The following is a 20,899-nucleotide window of genomic DNA, read 5'->3' on the forward strand; positions in this document are numbered from 1 at the left end:
GACAGGCAATGGTTGTTCTTCAGAGATGCTGCCTGGCTCTTTGAGTTACTGCAGCATTTTTGTGTTTGTGTGTGTGTGTTATTTGTGAGGAGGCTGGGGGTGAAGAGGAGATGTTTCCAGAGCGGCCATGACATGTGCTTGGTGTGGGGTGGAGAGAGGGAGGAGGGAGGGGGGGGGGGGAGGGAGGAAGGCGGGTCAGGGCGCCTCTCGAAGCTTCTCTCCCGCCCTCCTCCCCTGCTCCTCCCTCTCTCTCTCTCTCTCTCTCCCTCTCCCGCCATCACACGCTCGGCGGCGGCAGCAGCAGCAGCTCCACACACATACAGACTCTCGCCTCCTGCAAGGAAGGCGCTGCCGGCTCCACACACAGCCACCATGACCGCGGGCGAAGAGAAGGCCGAGCTGCAGGTGGCGGCGGCGGAGGAGAAGGAAGAGCAAGAGGAGGGCGACGACATCAGCCCCAAGGGCGATGGCGGGGTGCTGAAGGTGAGGCCGCATTGCCGGGCCGGGTTGGGCAGGGCAGCGCTCCCCCTCCGCTCTTTGTCCGTCTCAGCAGGCGGGCGGCCTGTACTTCAGGCCCCGGCCCGGTGGCGGTGCTGAGGCCCCGGCCCGGTGGCGGTGCTGAGGCCCCGGCCCGGTGGCGGTGCTGAGGCCCCGGCCCGGTGGCGGTGCTGAGGCCCCGGCCCGGTGGCGGTGCTGAGTCCCCGGCCCGGTGGCGGTGCTGAGGCCCCGGCCCGGTGGCGGTGCTGAGGCCCCGGCCCGGTGGCGGTGCTGAGGCCCCGGCCCGGTGGCGGTGCTGAGGCCCCGGCCCGGTGGCGGTGCTGAGGCCTTTCTGGGCCCCAACCCCGCATTGTTCCCGGCTCCTGCTATCCCCATTCCCCCTCACTGCGGGCTGAGCGGCCCCCTCCCAGCCACAACTATCCGGTCCCTGCATTCTCCCTCTCCCACCCCCTCTCTCTCTCTTCCTCAGCCTCTCACCCCCCTCTCTCTCTCACTTCCTCAGCCTCTCCCTCCCCCCTCTCCCTCCCCCCTCTCCCTCCTCCCCCCCTCTCCCTCCTCCCCGCCCTCCTCCCCCCCCTCCTCCCCCCCCTCCCTCCCCCCCTCCCTCCCCCCCCTCCCTCCCCTCCCCCCCCCCCCTCCCTCTCGCCACCCCCCTCACGCCCTGCCTCCCCTCTCCTTTTCCCTCCCCACAGACAACCTCATCCACACCCTCCATACTCGGGACCCTTGCAAGAGTATTGCAGCATGTCCATGCCGACCAAGTTGCCCTATCTACGCGCCTCCCGTACCCCCCACAGAGGCTGCCTAGCCCCCTGAGTAACTCGTGTTTTGTCTCATCTACGCTAGTCCCACCTGCCCATTCCTGGCGCATATTCCTCTAAACCATTCCTATTGTGTACTTGTTCAAATATCTTTTAAATGTTGCAATAGCACCTGCCTCAACTACCTCCCCAGGCAACTCATACCCACCACCCACTGATGAAAAAGTTGCCCTTCAGGTTTCTATTAAATCTTCCCCCTCACCTTGAATATTCAAGAGAGGATTTATTTATGAAAAGAAACTAGTGTCATAAGTACAGTGAAAATCTTCCTTGCAGCAGTATTACAGGCATGTAGATTTAGAGATTACACAAAGCATAAATTACACTGGACATGGGGAAAATGGACATGAGTGCAAAGCACAATTGGAGAACAAGTCCACGAAAGTGCAAAAGGTGGTCCATTGTGTTCTGTTGCAGAGGTGGGATTAGAGTTGTGCAGGTCTGTTCAAGGCCTGGTGGTTCTAGAAAGTTCTGGCTAGTTCTGGACTGCCGCCTCACTTGTTCAGTGATTGTAGATGCACGTTGCTCAGTGATGTTGCGAGGGACATCTGTGTCCCATGCACTTCTGGACCGTCACACTTACCATGCCTCTGTTCTTGTCTTTGAAAAAATCTATCGCTTTTTTTCTGCACAAGAAATAAAAACTGAAAACGCTCAGCTCAGTCTTTGTGGGGAGAGGAACAGCGTCAATGTTTCAGTTTGATGACTTTTTATCAGTTTAATATTCAATGCACCATCTGCCTTTTATTTTCCATTTATTAATAATAATGCATTACATTTATATAGCGCTTTTCATAGACGCTTTACAGGGATTTAAAGAACATAGGGAAGTGAATAAATAGATAAATAAGTAAACGAACAGAGAAAGGAGACAGAAGGTGAGATGGCCTTCAGTGGTTGAAGGCAGTACTGAACAGGTGAGACTTCAGTGATGTTTTGAATGTGGTGAGTGAGGAGGAGTCTGACGGTTTGGAGTAGTGAGTTCCATAGGGTGGGAGCAGCGATGGAGAAAGCCCTGTCCCCCCAGGATCTGAGTTTGGTCCGGATGTGGGGGGATAGGAGATTGGCAGCAGCAGAGCGGAGGGTGCAGGTGGGAGTGGAGGAGGTCGGTCAGGTAGGATGGGGCCAGGTTATGGAGGGCTTTGTAGGTCATGAGGAGGATTTTGTACTGGATTCTCTGGGGGATGGGGAGCCAGTGGAGTTTGTAAAGGACGGGGGTGATATGGTCACGGAGCGGGGTGTGGGTGAGTAGACGGGCAGCGGAGTTTTGAATATTGAAGTTTACTGATGATTTTTGAGGGTGCGCCATAGAGGAGGCTGTTGCAGTAGTCCAGACGGGAGGTGATGAAGGCGTGGATGAGGGTTTCTGCAGCTGTGGAGGAGAGGGATGGACGGAGACGGGCAATGTTTTTGAGGTGGAAGAAGGCTGTCTTTGTGATGTGTTTGTCGAAGGAGAGGGTTTAACACAAGTTTAAGCTTGTCTGCTAAGTTCAGACAGATTCCACAGTCCAAATCACCTATAATTTGGCGTAATTTAGTAATCCACTTTGGTTTCCTTGAGTGTGAAATGGAAATGGTACAGGAAAAGTTCTGATTAGGGCATAGAACGTAGAACATGTCTTTCAGCCCACACTGTCTGTGCTGAACATAATGCCAAGACCACCTTTACCTGCCTGCACATAATTCAGATCCTTCCGTTCCCATCGTTTAGTTTAGATATCCAGCGGCCCACCGAGTCCGCGCTGACTAGGGATCCACGCATACTAACACTATCCTACACACATTAGGGACAATTTACAACTTTACCAAGCCAATTAACCTACAAACCTGTATGTCTGGAGTGTGGGAGGAAATGTAAGATCCCGGAGAAAACCCACTTGGGTCACGGGGCGAAGGTGCAAACTCCGTACAGACATGGTTAGGATCGAACCTGGGTCTCTGGCGCTGTGAGGCAGCAACTCTACCGCTGTGCCACCGTGCCGCCCTTTGTCAATCCAAAAAATAAATTTCTCCAAAGAGTGATAGTTAAAATAGCTTGACAAACTCGGATCTAATCTGTATTTCCCAGGGTTTTTTTCAAACATTTCATTTCTGAAGATTTTCATCCTTTGTCAGCTTCAATCAATGTAAAGTCTTCTGTTGTAAGAGTTATCATTTGAGAATAATTGGAACATGAAAAAGTAAAATATTTTTATTAGGGTAGAAGTAATTTCCTCAATAGCTTTTCAACATTCAAACTTTCATGAATGGAAACATTAACAATAACGTGAAAATATATTTAACTGATAATCTTTCCTGTTTTCTCACAGCTGGTGAAAAAGGAAGGCACTGGAGATGAGACCCCAATGACAGGAGACAAGGTGTCTGTCCACTACACTGGTGTACTCTTGGATGGGACTAAATTTGACTCGAGCAGAGACCGGGATGAATATTTCACATTTGATCTTGGAAAGGGTAAGAATATTTAACATAAGCGTTCCTTGCATCGAAAACAACACAAGCCTGAATTGCCTCAGCTTCACTTATGTAACTTGACAAAAACATGTCAAGAAACTATTTGCATAACTGTTCAAAATAATTATCAGGGGCAGCTGATGTTTTGTGAACATCTTTTCAATTTTGTGTGGAAGTTGGGTAGGTTACGCAATGAATATTTAGATGTGATGTACTTTAGGTTTTAAAACAATCTTAATTTTGTTATATTTATTATTTTTAACTACAACTTGGGTGGTGAATCTATGGAATTCATTGACAGTGATGGCTGTGGAGTCAATGCATATTATTAAGGCGGAGATTGACAGATTCCTGATTAGTAAGGGTGTCAAGGGTTGAGAAGGAAAGTAGCTAGTGGGGTGCCGCAAGGCTCGGACCCCAGCTATTTGCAATATATATTAACAATTTAGACGAGGGAATTAAATGTAACATCCCCAAGTTTGCGGATGACACAAAGCTGGGTGGCAGTGTGAGCTGCGAAGAGGATGCTATGAGGCTGCAGGGTGACTTGGATAGGTTGGGTGAGTTGGCAGATGCAGTATAATGTGGATAAATGTGAGGTTGTCCACTTTAGTAGCAAGAACAGGAAGGCAGATTATTAACGGAATGGTGTCAGATTAGGAAATGGGGAGGTGCAATGACACCTGGGTGTGCTTGTACATCAATCACTGCAAGTAAACATGCAGGTACAGCAGGCAGTGAAAAAAGCTAATGGCATGTTGGCCTTCATAGCGAGAAGATTTGAGTTTAGGAGCAAGGAGGTCCTACTGCAGTTGTACTGGTGAGAACGCACCTGGAGCATTGTGTGCAAGTTTGGATTCCTAATTTGAGGAAAGACATTATTGCTATTGAGGGAGTGCAGCGTAGGTTCACCAGATTAATTCCCGGGATGGTGGGACTGACATATGATGAAAGAATGGGTCGACTGGGCTTGTATTCATTGGAATTTAGAAGGGTGATGGGATCTTATAGAAACATATAAAATTCTTAAAGGATTGGACAGGTTACAAAAATGTTCCCGGTGTCGGGAGTCCAGAACCAGTTTAAGAATAAGTGGTAGGCCATTTAGGACTGGGATGAGGAAAAACATTTTTGCCCAGAGAGTTGTGAATCTGTGGAATTCTCTGCCACAGAAGGCAGTGGAGACCAATTCACTGCATGTTTTCAAGAGAGAGTTAGATTTAGCTCTTGGGGCTAAAGGAATCAAGCAATATGGGGAACAAGCAGGAACGGGCTACTGATTTTAGATAATCAGCCAGGATCATATTGAATGACGGTGCTGGCTCGAAGGGCCAAATGGCCTACTCCTGCAACTATTTTATTTTCTATGAAAGATAGATCAGCCATGATTGAATGGCGGAGTAGAATTGATGGGCCGAATGGCCTAATTCTGTTCCTTGAACTTATACTTATTTGGTTCTTGATCCAAACTGCATATAAGCAGCAAATTGATATATAATGGGTGCAGCAGCCCCAAATGGTTACAGAACTAGAGGGAACATATTTTCTAGGGCTATCTAGTTTGGCACAATCTAATCCAATAATTTGTACTACAAGGTCAGTGCCCAATTTGCATTAAAATGACATAAGTGGGTAGGTTGTGGAGAAACTCACAATATTTAAGAATTATCTAGGTAAGCATATGAATTGCCAATGTAGAAACCGATGGCCAAAATAGTAAATGAGATTAGTACAGATAGGTACATAGAACAGAACATCAAAGGAACAGGCCCTATCTCCCCACGATATCCATGCTGAACATGATGCAAAGTTAGACTGATCTCTGGCTGCCATTGATCCAAAATGCTTGGTAATTGACATGATTGATTACTGGTACATCAACATGGACACAGTAGGCTGATGGGCCTGTTTCTGTGCTACATAACCATATGGATTGAATATTATAATTGGAGTATGCATACATCCGCACATGAACTTTTTTTGTTTGTGACTAGGCCAAGTTATTAAGGCATGGGATATCGCAGTGGCCACCATGAAGATCGGAGAGATCTGCCAGATCATCTGCAAACCAGAATATGCCTATGGCTCAGCAGGCAGCCCACCAAAAATCCAACCAGACGCCACTCTTGTATTTGAGGTGCGCTTTCTTTTTGATCATCAGTCTCCATTTCATCACAAACGATGTCTTGATATTTGTACTATGACAGTTCGTTCTCTTTTTTAAAGAATTTTAACTGCAGAATGATACAATAGCATTGTTGCAATATGATTAGCTGAAGAACTGCATGCCAATCACAGCATGATGTTCTTGTTTGCACAACAGTTACAGTTTTACTGCTGCATGAAGGGGCAGTTATGTAAATTTAAATAGCCCTTTGGTCACATTTGGAAATGCGTTGAGAATGGAGAAAATCACGGGTGTCTGAAATAAATATTATAGTCTGCTATATTAAGCATGACTAGCCAGATTTAGAGTCATAGTGGCATACAGTGTGGAAACAGGTCCTTCGGCCCAATTTGGCCACATTGACCAACATGTCCCGTCTACACTGGTCTCACCTACCTGCGTTTGGCCCATATCCCTCTAAACCTGTCCTATCCATGCCTCTTAAACATTGTCCCTGCCTCCACTGGCAGCTTGTTCCATACACCAACCACCCTTTACGTGAAAATGTTACCCCTCAGATTCTTATAAAATCTTTTCCCCGTCACCTTAAACCTATGCCCTCTAGCTCTCGATGGTGTCCATCCGATCTTTTCCTCATGATTTTATACACCTCTATAAAATCACCCTTCATCCTCCAGTGCTCTAGGGAATAGAGTCCCAGCCTACTCAACCTCTTCCTTTAGCTCAGACCCTCGAGCCCAGGCAACATCCTTGTATATCTTCTCTGCACCCTTTTCAACTTTACAACATCTTTCCTATTACATGGTGTCTAGAACTGAATACAATTCTCCAAATATCCAAATACACAATAACTGACATATGAGATAATTTCCGTTATTATTCTTGCTTTTAAGATTGAGCTGTTTGAGATCAAAGTAGAGGATCTGTCTCAGGATGAAGATGGTGGAATCACTCGCCGAATCAGAAAGAAGGGAGAAAGTTATTCCAAGCCCAATGAAGGAGCCTCAGTTGAAGGTAAGGCTCTTGATTTTATCCTCGTAAACAGTTTGCACCAGGCTTCTCTCGGTAAGTCACCTGAATCACCTATGAAAAGTTATCAATCGGAAAACGATGGTCTTTCCAGGAAAAATAAGAATCCACACAAGAATTTGTTGCCTTTCTTCCCATAGAATCATATTTTGGACTAATCCTTTTTCCGAAGGACTTTACAGAGCAACAAGTTTATTTGGCCAAAAATTCCATTTGATATGCTTATACAGAAACAAATAAATCAAATCACAGTATCAAATCTTGTGTTTGACCTGGGATAGTTAATCTACACTACTGCCCACTTTTTCCCTCAGAGTGCGCGAATCAGAGAGTCATACAGCACGGAAACAGGCCCTTTGAACCAACCAGTCCATGCTGACCAAGATGTCCCATCTACATTAGTCCCATTTGCCTGTTTTGGGCCCATGTCCCTCTAAACCTTTCCCATCTGTATACCTTTCCAGTGTATTATATCTGCCTCAACTACCTCCTCTGGCAACTCGTTCCATATACAAGCCACCCTCTGTGTGAAAAAGTTGCCCCTCAGATTTCTATTAGTCTCCTTAAATCACTATGTCGTCTGGCTTCCCCTATCCTGGAAAAAAAAGACTGTGTGCATTCACCCTATCTTTTTATTGTTGCCTTTATTATACTATAACATATGTACTATAACAACATTTAAAAGACATTTGGACAAGTACGTGGATAGGAAAAGTTTAGAGGGATATGGGTCAAATGTGGGCAGGTAGGACTAGTCTTGATGGGACATGTGTATGAAGGAACTGCAGCTGCTGGTTTAAACCAAAGACAGACACAAAATGTTGGAGTAACTCAGCAGGACAGGCAGCATCTCCGGAGAGAAGGAATGGGTGACATTTCGGGTCGAGACCCTTCTTCAGTATAGATGGGGCATCTTGGTCGGCAAGGCTGTTTCCATTCTGTATGACCGTGATTTCTTTTCTCTTCCCTATAATCTTAAGCCACAGTTAAGAATGTGCATTTGCTTTGAGCTCAAAAGCTTTCTTAAATAGTTCTGTTTCTGCATATCCTTTCTTTCAGTCCATTTGGAAGGCAAATGTCAGGGTAAGGTCTTTGACAATCGCGATGTCTCTTTCATCATTGGAGATGGTGAAGAACATCACATTCCTCCAGGCATTGAGAAGGCACTGCAGGATATGGAAAAAGGAGAAGAAGCTATTATATCTTTAAAACCAAAGTAAGTTTAAATGTTAGTCCCAAAATTTTTATTTACAGTCCTTCTCCAATTATTTTATCAAGAAACAAAGATAAAGGGCCAAGATTGTAGACACAAGGAACAGCAGGTGCTTCATTTACAAAAGAAACACACAGTACTGGAGTAACTCAGTAGGTCGGGCAACATCCCTGGAGGACATGGGTAGGCAGCGTTTTCGGTGGGAGGGGAAAGCTGGAAAAGAGAGGTGGGAGGGCAGGACAAAATATGTAGGTAAGAACTGCAGTTGCTGGTTTAAATCGAAGATAGACACAAAATGCTGGAGTAACTCAGTGAGACAGGCAGCATCTCTGGAGAAAAATGAATGGGAGACAGGACAAAACTTGACAAGGATACGGGGGGGGGGGGTGATTGGCAGATGGGTGGACAAAGGCCAGAGATGAAAACAAAAACGGCTGCGAAATAGAGAAAGAAGAGAAACGTGAAGCCAGAGGAAGGGATATGTGGAAACCAAGATTGGTGACTTATCAAGGTTGCAAAAGATAGAATGATCAGGTGTGAGTACAGGTGCTCCCTGCCTTACGATGCTTCGACTTACGATATTTCGACTTTGAGATGGTGCAAACGGCAGTGACCCGTAGCGATCCGCCGCTCGCTTCCGGCCACGTGATCAGGTGTATTCAATGCATTTGGACACAATATTTTTGGTTTGCGATGGATTTCTCGGAACGTATCCCCATCGTAAGTTGAGGAGTACCTGTATTAAGCGCCTGATCCACAACTGTGACAATTTCTAAAAGAAGCCACCTTGACCAGAAGTACAGAGCAAATAAAATGAAGTTATTCTGATTGGATCATGAAGAGACTCTCCCTGAAATACCTTTTTATTTTTGTCAAAAAGAGTAGTGACCACAGAATACAAATCATTACAGTGGACAAAGACAGGAAGTTGTGTGCATTGATGGGGCTGATCTGAAGATATTGCTCTGTTGAGGCTAGATTTATTAACATGTAGATAGAAAGATGTGGAGTCCACTGAGTTGCAAGTTTTAATGTATTGAACGGCACAGTGGCGTAGTTGGTAGTGCTGCCTCACGGCATCAGAGTTCTGGGTTCCATCCTGGCCTCGTTTGCCGTCTATACAGATTTTTCATGATCTTCCATGTGGGTTTCCTTCGGGTGCTCCGGTCTCCTCCCACATACCAAAGACGTGCAAGTTTGTAGGTTAATAGGTCTCTGTTAATGGCCCCTAATGTGTAGGAAGCAGGATAACATTGAACTAGTGAGCAGGTAAGAAAATAACTGCAGATGCTGCTACAAATGAACTAGTGTGAGCAGGTAGTGTAAGAAAATAACTGCAGATGCTGCTACAAATCAAAGGGATTTATTTCACAAAATGCTGGAGTAACTCAGCAGGTCAGGCAGCATCTCAGGAGAGAAGGAATAGGTGATGTTTCAGGTCAATTGGTCGGTGTTGGCTCAGTGGGCCCCTTTCCATGCTGTATCTCTAAACCTATAATTGATGGCTTATATGAAAATAAAATAATCGCTGAAATTGAAACATCTTTATATAATTTGATGATTACTGTGAATGTATCTTTGACCTAGTGTTGTTTTCGTAGGTACGGATTTGGAGAAGCAGGGAACGCAAAATTGAACATTCCACCAAGTGCGAGCTTAGTGTACGAAGTTGTGCTGAAGAACTTTGAAAAGGTTTGAAACAGCAAGATTAATGTTTGTGTCAACAGATGCTGTGTTGCGGTCAGAAATAGAGATCATGTCACTGTTAACGTCATTGGAAACAGCCAGCTTGCGTTGCAGTCATAATTGTAGTCAAAGTTTTATTCTGTAGAGGGACAGTCAAGTAAATCTTTAACGTTTTTAAACCTAAGTTATTGTGATATTATGCCCAACATTTTATTTAAACGGGGTTTTGGTTCTAAACTTTAAAATTAGTTCTTGTGGGTGGGAGGGAGGGTGTTGGAATTTGAGGTTCAACCAATTTAAACAAACTGTTTGTGGGGTGGGGAGATTGTCAGAGCGAAGATTGTTCTTGCTTAAAGTTAAAATGTCTTGCCTAAAATTAAAGTGTGAATGCTTTTTAATAAGATGCTGCTGGATAACGTAGGGGGAGAAAAAAACTTTTTTTTTAAAGCCTAGCTATTCCTACTTAATTGCTTAGCATATAGTCTAAATAATTTTTTGATTTATCAGGCAAAGGAGTCTTGGGAGATGAACATAGATGAGAAACTGGAGCAGTCCGCCATTATCAAGGAGAAGGGCACCTCCTATTTCAAGGTAACAACATTGCAGCTAAAAATTTCAGCCTGGATAAGTTATATAGACCCTGGTTTACAAAAGGAAGAATTGCAAAGTATCATTTAATGTAGAATAGATTTTTTTTCCTTCCATCATTAGTGTTCAGGTTTGCATTTGGTAATTTCTGTTTTCTGAACTCTCATTGCGGCATTTATGATACAAAGGCCTGGGATATTTCCTCCATAACGGAGATTGCTGACAAATAATTTGAAGTAGGCTGCAAGACTTTGTGGGTCAGAAGCTGTCTCGCAAATCTGCTAAGTTTTTTGTTGATGAAATAATGAGGGTAAGTCAGTAGACAATGTCCACGTGGACATTAGCATGGCCTTTGAGAAGGTCCTGCATGGTAGGCTGCGCTGGAAGGTTAGGTTGCATGGGATCCAGGGAGAAGCTAGCTCATTGGATATATAATTGGTTGGATGGTGTAAAGCAGAGGGTAATGGTGGAAGATTTATTTTGTGGATTGGAAGCCTGTGACTAGTGGTGTGCCACTGGGGCTGGGCCCATTGTTGTTCACCATTTATATAAACAATTTGGATAAAAATGTACAAGACATGGTGAATTAGTTTGCAAATAGACAATAGGTGCAGGAGGAGGCCATTCGGCCCTTCGAGCCAGCACCACCATTCAATGTGATCATGGCTGATCATTCTAAATCAGTACCCCGTTCCTGCCTCCCCCCCCCCCCCCCCCATACCCCCTGACTCCGCTATCCTTAAGAGGTCTATCTAGCTTTCTCTTGAATGCATTCAGAGAATTGGCTTCCACTTCCTTCTGAGGCAGAGAATTCCACAGATTCACAACTCTCTGACTCAAAAGGTTTTTCCTCATCTCAGTTCTAAATGGCCTACCCCTTATTCTTAAACTGTGTGGCCCCTGGTTCTGGTCTCCCCCAACATCGGGAACATGTTTCCTGCCTCTAACGTGTCCAACCCCTTAATAATCTTATACGTTTGGATAAGATGACACTGGAGATATTGTCACAGTGAAGAAGGTGATCAGAAATGACAATGGGATCTTCATCAGCTACATAAGTGGGCCAAGGAATGACAAATGGCATCTAATTTAACTAAGTACCAGGCGCTGAATCATGGGATATCACACTAGGTTAGGACGTTTGCAGTGTAGGGCCCTATGAAGGCAGAGAGTGATACAGCGTGGAAACAGGCCCATCTTGCCCACACCGGCCAACATATCCCAGCTAAACAAGTCTCACCTGCCTGTTTTTGGTCCATATCCCTCCAAACCTGTCCTATCCATGTACATGTATAACTGTTTCTTAAATGTCGGGATAGAGCCTGCCTCAACTAACTCCTCTGGCAGCTTGTTCCATACACCCACCTTTGTGTGAAAAAGTTACCCCTCAGATGCAGTGGAGGTTGGTATATTCATCTTCGGAAGCTTGCCCATTTTAATCTTTATATGCTGTCAGCTGCAGAGTGAGAAGTGTTACCATTGACACTAAACCCTGCATCAAAGTTTGTAAATGACGCATTGTTTAGAGCCAATATTAATACAATTACTCATTATTAAGGCCATGCATTATAACATGCAAGGTATTTTATTATTGGTGTATGCAAAGTGATTCTTCTCAGCCATGCCAATGCATCAGGAGACTTGGGAATCTCCACATTTAAATTCTTTTTAAGTACAAGCATTGGCATTTAAACAATAAATACTGTGAGGTAATAGTTTTGAAGCTGGATAATGCAATCGCTGGCTGTAAGATCTTTCTCTCAAAGGTGAGTATCTGGGAAATGGTTGAAATCTTCACAGTTGTTTAGAAAAACGTGCTTTTATCAGAGAATCCTTGCAGTTATATTACATTTTGGTGTAATACACCTGACTGAAGATTATGACAATAGGAGGTAACATTGTGCGGGCAGAAAGTTAAATGGGATTCCATATTTATATAAATGCAGAAGTGAAGAAGATAGACTAGTTTCTCTGTGGTGTTAACGCGTACCACAAACGTCAGTCGCTCATTTTCCACGTGTGATGTATCGTGTTCTCTTTGTCGCCAGGATGGAAAGTACAAGCAGGCCATTATCCACTACAAGAAAATCGTGTCTTGGTTGGAACATGAGAGTGGGCTGGCTGAGGAATTACTAAAGCAATCCAATGTCCTGCGGCTAGCAGCCCACCTAAACCTTGCGATGTGCTACATCAAAATGGATGAGAATTTGCAAGCTGTAGAGAATTGTGAAAAGGTGTGTGTACTACCAGAAACCATGAACATGTTATTAAAGATCTATGGCATGTTCCCTTCATTATCTCAGCCAATGCTCCACTGGGATGTGGCACTAACCTAAGTTAGACAGCCCTTGGGTAAAATCCATTGACCATTTCACAGGGTGCCATCTGATGTGAAGGACAAGACACTTCAGCTAAGTTTAATACAACTCAATCTTGTTTCATACTTTTGGCAGCAGTTTGTACAGTTAATTTCACTTGCTTCACATTCAGCTTGCTTCTCTCCACTCTTTGTTAATTCTTCACTCCCTTAAAACACAGTGCCATGTAATTAATCCTCAATATCTTTACATTTACTTTCTTCTAACATCACCGATGTTTAGCAATATCCGATTGTTGGTCCTAAGTTCTGGCACAGACCAGGGTTGGGGAAGGAGTTAAATCATGTTTCTCGGACTCATCGTCTCCCTACTCCTGTTATCCTTCAGTGAGATTATACCATATTGATAGTCCTGGTTCGGCCCATTTTTCCATCTTTGTCCTGTAACCACAGGACTATTGGATATTTCGCTGTCATCTCCAACTTCTACTTCACCAGTTATGAAGTCTCCTACTAATGGGCAGTGAGACAATCAAGTAGACCAAAACCAAAGACTGGTTTCTCCTGACAGTTTGGACAAAAACCACGTCTCAAACCGGGTCGTCTACCTGCCCTTGGAATCGTGGATGTCATTGCGATGCGTACAGCTTTACAGCCAAAGAGCCAAAGTCCTTGTTTGCATCTGGATGTCCATTGTCTCGTACTGGACTGATCTATCCTGTGATTAAGTCATTATTAGCTCCTTACCGGTAATTTTTAACATTTCCAGAGAACCAGAGTATTCATCCTTATAAAGACTCCAAATCTTTATTCAGACTGAAAAACAGTTAATTCCACTGTTTTCCATGGTGTCTGACTACCACATACCTATTTCACTTCACCTGTTATACTGAATATGATGCCAAGATAAACGAATCTCCAGCTGGTCACAATATTGGTATTTGGCCCTGCATATAGCGGGTTTGACGGCTCGCTTATGTTTTTTGTTCCATGTCAGATAGTTGATGGGATAACAGGCAGTAAGATGTTGATTCCTAAAATGAATATATGATTCTGCTTTTATTTCAGGCATTAGAGCTGGATGCAAACAATGAGAAGGCTCTTTTCAGAATGGGCGAGGCAAGACTTGCGATGAATGATTATGAACTGGCAAAAGCCAACTTCCAGAAGCTCGTGCAGCTCTACCCCAACAAGGCAGCCAAGATGCAAATTGGCATCTGTCAGAAGAAAATAAAAGAACAATTGGATCGTGAGAAAAAGATCTATGCTAAAATGTTCCCAAAGTTTGGAAATAGTGATACCAAGGTAAGTGATGTTAACAGACTCGAGTCATTTAAAGGGGACGCTTACTGTAAATAAGGCCCTGGATATAAATCATTGGAATTTATATAAACCGGAAAATGTAATTAAGTCAACATAACATTACATAAATGAACATAATCCCTTCACTTACTTGAGTGTGGAAACAGCCCCTTCGGCCCAGCTTGTCCACACCGACCAACTACACCAGTCCCACCTGCCTGCGTTTGGCCCATATCCCTCTAAACCTGTCCCATCCATGTATCTAAATGATTCTTAAAAGTTGCAATAGTACCTGCCTTAACTATCTCCTCCGGCAGCTCATTCCATACACCCACCACCCTTTGAGTGGAATGAATTACCCCATAGCTTCCTATTAAATCTTACCCCACTCACCTTAATCCTCTGTCCTCCGGTTCTCGGTTTCCCCATCTCTGGGCAAGAGGCTCTTTGCATCTACCCAATCTATTCCTCTCATGATTTTGTACATGATGATGCAGTAAGTCGCATTGGGATATGCCTTTAACAATTTCAAACAATATTTAAACTTTCTAGCTTTGTTTCTGTTTTGACAAAGTAAGTTTTCTGAATGGGTATATGCTAGTGGTGATTCTTTGCGTGCTAGTTTCAGAGGAGGATATAATCCTCCCCTCCCACTTTTCTAAATCTCTTTTCCCCTTGTAAATCTTTCCTATTTTGAGCTACCTTTGGTACTTGTGTTTGTCTTACTTGTATTCATGTATAGATAGCTTACAACCCAACATATGAACATTGAATTCTCCAATTTTCTCCCCTTTTTTCCCCTTGCAAGGCGTGCAACCATTTCTTGCACTCTCCTATTCCCCTTCCCCTGTTCCCTTCACCTATATCATTTCTCTGGCTTCATGTTTCACTCTTCTCCTTACCTTTTGTCTCCTTGTTATTTCAGGCCTTGGTCCACCCTTCTGCCAATCAAAGCCCTCACCTGTATCCACCCATCACTTGCCAGGCTTTGTCCCACCTCCATCTCTTCGCCAGCTTTCTCCCCTCACCTACAATGTCTGAAGGGCCCCGACCCAAGATGTCACCTATCCATGTCCTCCAAAGATACTGCCATACCTGCTGAGTTACTCCAGCAATTCTTTTTGTCAATCAACCTTGTTGGTTTCTACCTGTTTGGTATTATCTGGAGACCCCATACCCCCTGACTCCACTATCTCTTGAATGCATAAAGTGCTGGAGTAACTCAACGGTCAGGCTGCATCTCTAGGAAACATGGATATGTGATGTTTCAGGTCAGCATCTCCTCCACAGATGCTGCGTGACCTGCTGAGTTACTCCAGCGTTTTGTAAATTTTTTAATGTAGCATTTGATTTAATTGGATAGCATGCAAGCAAAAGCTTTTTATTGTCCTTCACTACACCTGACACTCAGAATAAAAGGACGTACCTTTAGAAAGGACATGAGGAGGAATTTCTTTAGCCAGAGGGTGGTGAATCTGTGGAATTCATTGCCACAGACGGGTGTGGAGGCCAAGTCAGTGGCTGTTTTTAAAGCGGAGATTGACAGATTGTTGATTCGTATGGGTGTCGGGTTATGGGAAGGGCAGGAGAATGGGGTTGCGAGGGAAAGATCAGCCACCATTGAACGGTGGAGCTGATGCCATAGGCCAAATGGTTTACCTCTTGATGAAGTGATGATAATAATGAACCTAAACCTGGCTATATGACTGTTCTAACAGGAAGAAGTTATCAAAACAAAATCTGAAAAGGATGCGAGCATAGAGGAAGAGAATAAGGAGAACCGAGATGAAGGAGGCAAGGGAGAGCCCATGGAGACGGACACCAATCAGAAGTCCCAAGAGTTGAATGCCACAGCATGAGTATAATGTGCAGTTTCAGGCTGCAATACTTGTTTGATTTTTTTTTTAAAGCTTGAAATAGTACAGTATCCTGTGTGTATAATAAGTGCACCAGTAAAGAGTTTAATTTACCTACTCGCCTGAATCTCACAAGCTATTTAAAAAAAGGACAGCACATTCTGGGGTTGAATTAGCTTTGGTTGGGAGCAGTCTCTTTTTCTCTGGACTAGCTTTGGTGCCCTGCTTATCCATTAATGGTGAATGAGGCAAGCCCACTCTAAGGGGTATTTTAAGAAATGGGAACTGGAATAAGTAATTGGTAAGCATGTGTTAACTGTTCTAACTTGAAAATGGGTTTATTTATTAGCAAGACATTCTCCTCTTCCCAACAATGGTGTTACTGCACCTTTTTTCCACGAATGGTCTACTGTAATACGTTTCTCTTGCTTGTAAGGTGAACCCAAGAAATAACATTGTGACGTGTTCTCGTGACTTGGGTAAAATTATAATTTGGTCCTGTTACTGAGGCGCACTTAATTATTTTACAGTGAAGAGACTTTGTTTTCTGTCTGCAGTTTACACACTTTCTATCATTGGGTAATGCAGCTATATTGTAGCGTTACTGTGTTCCACAGATCGGTTAAATATTGTTTGATTGTTGTCCATCATCAAAGTAACAATTGTGAAGGAGATGGCCATGTATTTCATATCATGTGGGAGGGAAACTATCCATTCAGTTCAACAAGTTTATGTGCATCTCAAGCCATTTCCTGTCTAATCTAATCTTATCAGTGTTTCCTCCTCCTCTCCATTTCTGCATTATGGGCTTATCTAGCTCAATACAACTATATACCGACCGCATGGTGGCAAATCTGCATTCTATTCAATGTTAGTGAAGCTTTTCTTCAATTCCTGAGTCAAATTACTAATTGTGAATTGTCCTCTAGAAATATTTTCTCCTTGTAACCCATCTTCCATGCGTATTACTTTTAGCTTCCCTCTGTAGAAATATTTTCTCCTTGTAAACTCTTGAATCTGTCATAATTTTAAAGAGGTCCATTGGGTGACCCACCAGTTTACGGATATCAAAAAATTGTCCCAGTCTGTTTCTTTCCTGGTGGTTAAAGCTCTTAATTTCTAGTATTATTAACAAACTTATTCCAGTGCCACGATATCGATATCCTTGTATTATATCCAGCATGCCTTTTCTCTACTCAATTTATTGCACTAATGAGGGAAGAGAATTCAAATGATCCAACAAAAAAAAAAAGTTCCTTGAGCAGTATTTCATATAAAGACTGTTGGCTCTTAAATCCAAACTTCCTTTATGTCATTGCTGAACCCCTTCACAATTGATTAAGTGGTTTTCAACACTTGTTTAACAAACTCCAACTGTGGCATTCTTAACATTACCTCCCGAATGTTGCTCAGAATAAAATCTAAATGATTTCTGATTGTTTCAAGATAGATCTTGATTTGCATGTGTGTGTGTGTTTATTTTTCCTTCCTTCTCTTGGTCCTTTTGAATCAACATATATACCAATTTTTTTTGCATCTTAACATACTGTACCTCCTTAATAGTTGCTGGATTTTCATTGTTGTACATAATCTTATTCCATTAAGGAAATACCAGTTTAACTCTTGTTGCTATGTGAAGAGTTGCCACGGAAATGTAGTGCTTTCTCACCTTCAATTGTGTGACAACTTTGAATCTCCGTTTTGTCCTATTAAGCTGCATCAAGGTGGTTACCAGTGCCGCCAAACTAGCCCAAAGAGTGTGGTTTTACAACAGCTTGAATCTTTTTTCGAACAAGCCGCCCTTCCAAAATCCAAGACCTATTTACCTTGTAAATTTAGCTCTTTAACATAATTTAGATATAAAATGGTATTTGCCACGTAAAAGTGCATGGGGATATATTTTCTGCTTTACACTGTGGTCAAAAGTTAGAATTTACCCTCAACAAGTGTAAGACATTCATGGTGATTTTGTTTTTGTAACATTGGAATATTATTAGCTTCAATTCTTCAACATTTCAATTCAAAATAAAACATGAGAAGCCCTACTTTGTATGTTTTTAAAATCTCTAGAATGCAAATGGTTACGTTCCCACAGCTTTCAGCCTTTGAAGACATTGCAAAGGTTCTTCTGTGGGGTCAAACACAGAGGTTTCCTTCTTTGCTAGAGGATTCTCTGTAAAAGGCCACTTCTCAAGAGAACGTCTGAAAGAAGGAGGATGTGTTTCAAGTTCTATGCAACACAGTAATGTTTGACCTCTTGCCTTTCTGGTGATGCCCATTGTACAAGATCTGCATCCAGAAAAATGTTCTTCAGCTTGAGTTACATACAAAACTTTGTATCTAAATACCATTTTTGTATTGAGGGGAGCATAAGAGTAAACCCAATAATAAAAATTTAGGAACTTGATGCTCCACGTGCGTCTGTTCGTGCATATATGTAATTGGTGCAGAAACTGGGTTATTGATATTTGATTTCAATGGTTTGGTCAACTTCCCTCTTCACCTTATTTTCTGCCATGCAAGACTTTGATAAGATCCCACCTGGTTCATTGTGTGCAGTTCAGGTTGCCTTGCTATAGGAGGAATGCCGTTAAGGTGGAAAGGATGCAGAAAAGATTCATACGGATATTGGTGGTTGCACTTTCCTTTCATCCAGGCCCCAGTTCCTGAATCCCCCTCCCATTGCAAGCAACATGCTATATTATTAAAGCCCACGAGGGCCTGGCTGATTACAAAAGGCTCTAAATGGAATAAGAGAGTATGACAAAGGCGAGTGGATTGGTAGGCTAATTGGTCTGTACATTGCCCCTCGCGTGAATGGTGGAATCTAAGGAGAGTTGTTGAAAATATGGCGAATTTTTAAAAAAACCACCTTTTTAATCATTCTTAAATAAATGGGCCTTTGCTAAAATTACAGTCAGTGTTTGCGATATGTATTGGAAGACTCTTCCTTGATCCATTTACGGACATTTCAAGACCCTAAATTCCCTCCTCCCCCGCAATAGATCTGCTGTAGACGTTCAAATTTGAAGTCCAAAAAGAATAGTTTGCTGCCATGAGGCCATTTGTTTTGTCACTTCTGTTTTGTTTAGTTTAGAGATGCAGCGCGGAACTAACTCCTTCAGCCCACAGAGTCCGCTTTGACCAGCGATCCTGGCACACTAACGCTATCCTACACACACTAGGGACAATTTACGTTAATACCAAGCCAATTAACCTACAAACCTGTACGTCTTTGGAATGTGGGAGGAAATCCAGGGGGAGAACGTTCAAACTACAGCCAAGTTAGGGTGTAGAGGGTCACTGGCGCTGTAAGGCAGCAGCTCTACCACTATGCCACCCATAGATGTGTCCAGGACTGAATAAGTAAAGGAAGACCACATTTTTTAATCCAACCGCTTATATTCTGCATGGCTATTAGTCATAAGGGACAAGTTGGAAAGCAAGTAAAGACATCACTCAAAATAATTTACTGTAAAAAAATGTCACTGCGATAAAAATGTGGTTATAAATACCAGGTCTTCATTTAAGTACCTTGAACTACATCTAATAAAGAACAGTTCACAAAAAGAGCAGGGCTCACTCACACTGATGCAGTTGGTGAGAGGTGCTGACTTTCAGCATCAGAGATCCGGGTTCAATCCTGACCTCCGGTGCTGTCTGTGGAGTTTGTAAGTTCTCTCTGTGACCGCATGGATTTCCTCTGAGTTCCCCGGTTCCCTCCCACATCCCAAAGGCGTGTGGGTTTGTAGGTTAATTGTAGGCCCCTGTAAATTGCCCCTAGTGTGTAGAGATTGGATGAGAACGTAAGATGACAAAGAACTCGTCTGAAGAAGGGTCTCGACCCGAAACGTCACCCATTCCTTCTCCCGAGATGCTGCCTGACCTGCTGAGTTACTCCAGCATTTTGTGAATAAATCGATTTGTACCAGCATCTGCAGTTATTTTCTTAAAGAACTCGTGTGAATGGGCGATCGAAGGTCGGTGAAGACTGGTGGGCCACAGAGCCTGTTTTTCATGCTGTATCTCTCAATCAATGAATCATTTTTGCTAATGCATCCATTTGTCAAGTAATCCGTTTACTTGCTGTTTGCATTCCCTCTTCCTAGGTGGCAGCCTTGTCCACATTCTGACATCTTCCAGGATAGATGTAAATGGGCGTAACATTTTACATTTTCCACCGTACAGAATTAATTTTAAACTGAAGAAGTACAATAGACAATAGGTGCAGGAGTAGGCCATTCAGCCCTTCGAGCCAGCACCGCCATTCAATGCGATCATGGCTGATCACTCTCAATCAGTACCCCGTTCCTGCCTTCTCCCCATACCCCCTCACTCCGCTATCCTTAAGAGCTCTATCCAGCTCTCTTGAAAGCATCCAACGAACTGGCCTCCACTGCCTTCTGAGGCAGAGAATTCCACACCTCCACCACTCTCTGACTGAAAAAGTTCTTCCTCATCTCCATTCTAAATGGCCTACACTTTATTCTTAAACTGTGGCCCCTTGTTCTGGACTCCCCCAACATTGGGAACATGTTTCCTGCCTCTAATGTGTCCAATCCCCTAATTATCTTATATGTTTCAATAAGATCCCCCCTGATAAACTTGAAATAAAATAATCTGGTCAGATAGCATCTGTGAAGAGGTAATTACAAGTCAGTTAGTTTAATGTCAGTAATAGAGAATTATTATAAGAAAACTCAGCGAGACTGCAGATAATCTACAAGTGGAAAGAGAGGGATTGGTGAGGAATTAGTGAGAATGCCTCTCCAGTGTGTTTAAATGACTACCGACCGGTGGCCCTCACCTCGGTTGTCATGAAATGCTTTGAGAGGCTAGTCAAGAAGCACATCTGTGCCCTCCTTCCTCGCAACATGGACCCACTACAGTTCGCATACCGTCCGAACAGGTCCACGGATGATGCGGTCTCCCAGGTTCTACACACCGCTCTCTCTCATCTGGACAGCCAGGGGGGCTATGTGAGGATACTGTTCATTGACTTTAGTT

General features: G+C 43.5%; 1 protein-coding gene across 1 annotated transcript; it reads left to right on the top strand.

Annotated features, from left to right (window-relative positions):
* Positions 1-212: 212 nt before the first annotated feature.
* LOC144603503 (peptidyl-prolyl cis-trans isomerase FKBP4-like) lies at positions 213-17,337 on the top strand. The gene is made up of 10 exons (XM_078416771.1): positions 213-483; positions 3,629-3,773; positions 5,768-5,910; positions 6,795-6,915; positions 7,990-8,146; positions 9,745-9,835; positions 10,337-10,420; positions 12,466-12,651; positions 13,803-14,039; positions 15,755-17,337. Exons 1-10 carry the CDS (start codon positions 373-375, stop codon positions 15,893-15,895), a joined length of 1,416 nt encoding a protein of 471 aa, XP_078272897.1. The 5' UTR covers positions 213-372; the 3' UTR covers positions 15,896-17,337.
* Positions 17,338-20,899: the final 3,562 nt, after the last annotated feature.

The sequence above is a fragment of the Rhinoraja longicauda genome, chromosome 20 (genome assembly GCF_053455715.1).
Source record: "Rhinoraja longicauda isolate Sanriku21f chromosome 20, sRhiLon1.1, whole genome shotgun sequence".
Lineage (NCBI taxonomy): Eukaryota > Metazoa > Chordata > Chondrichthyes > Rajiformes > Arhynchobatidae > Rhinoraja > Rhinoraja longicauda.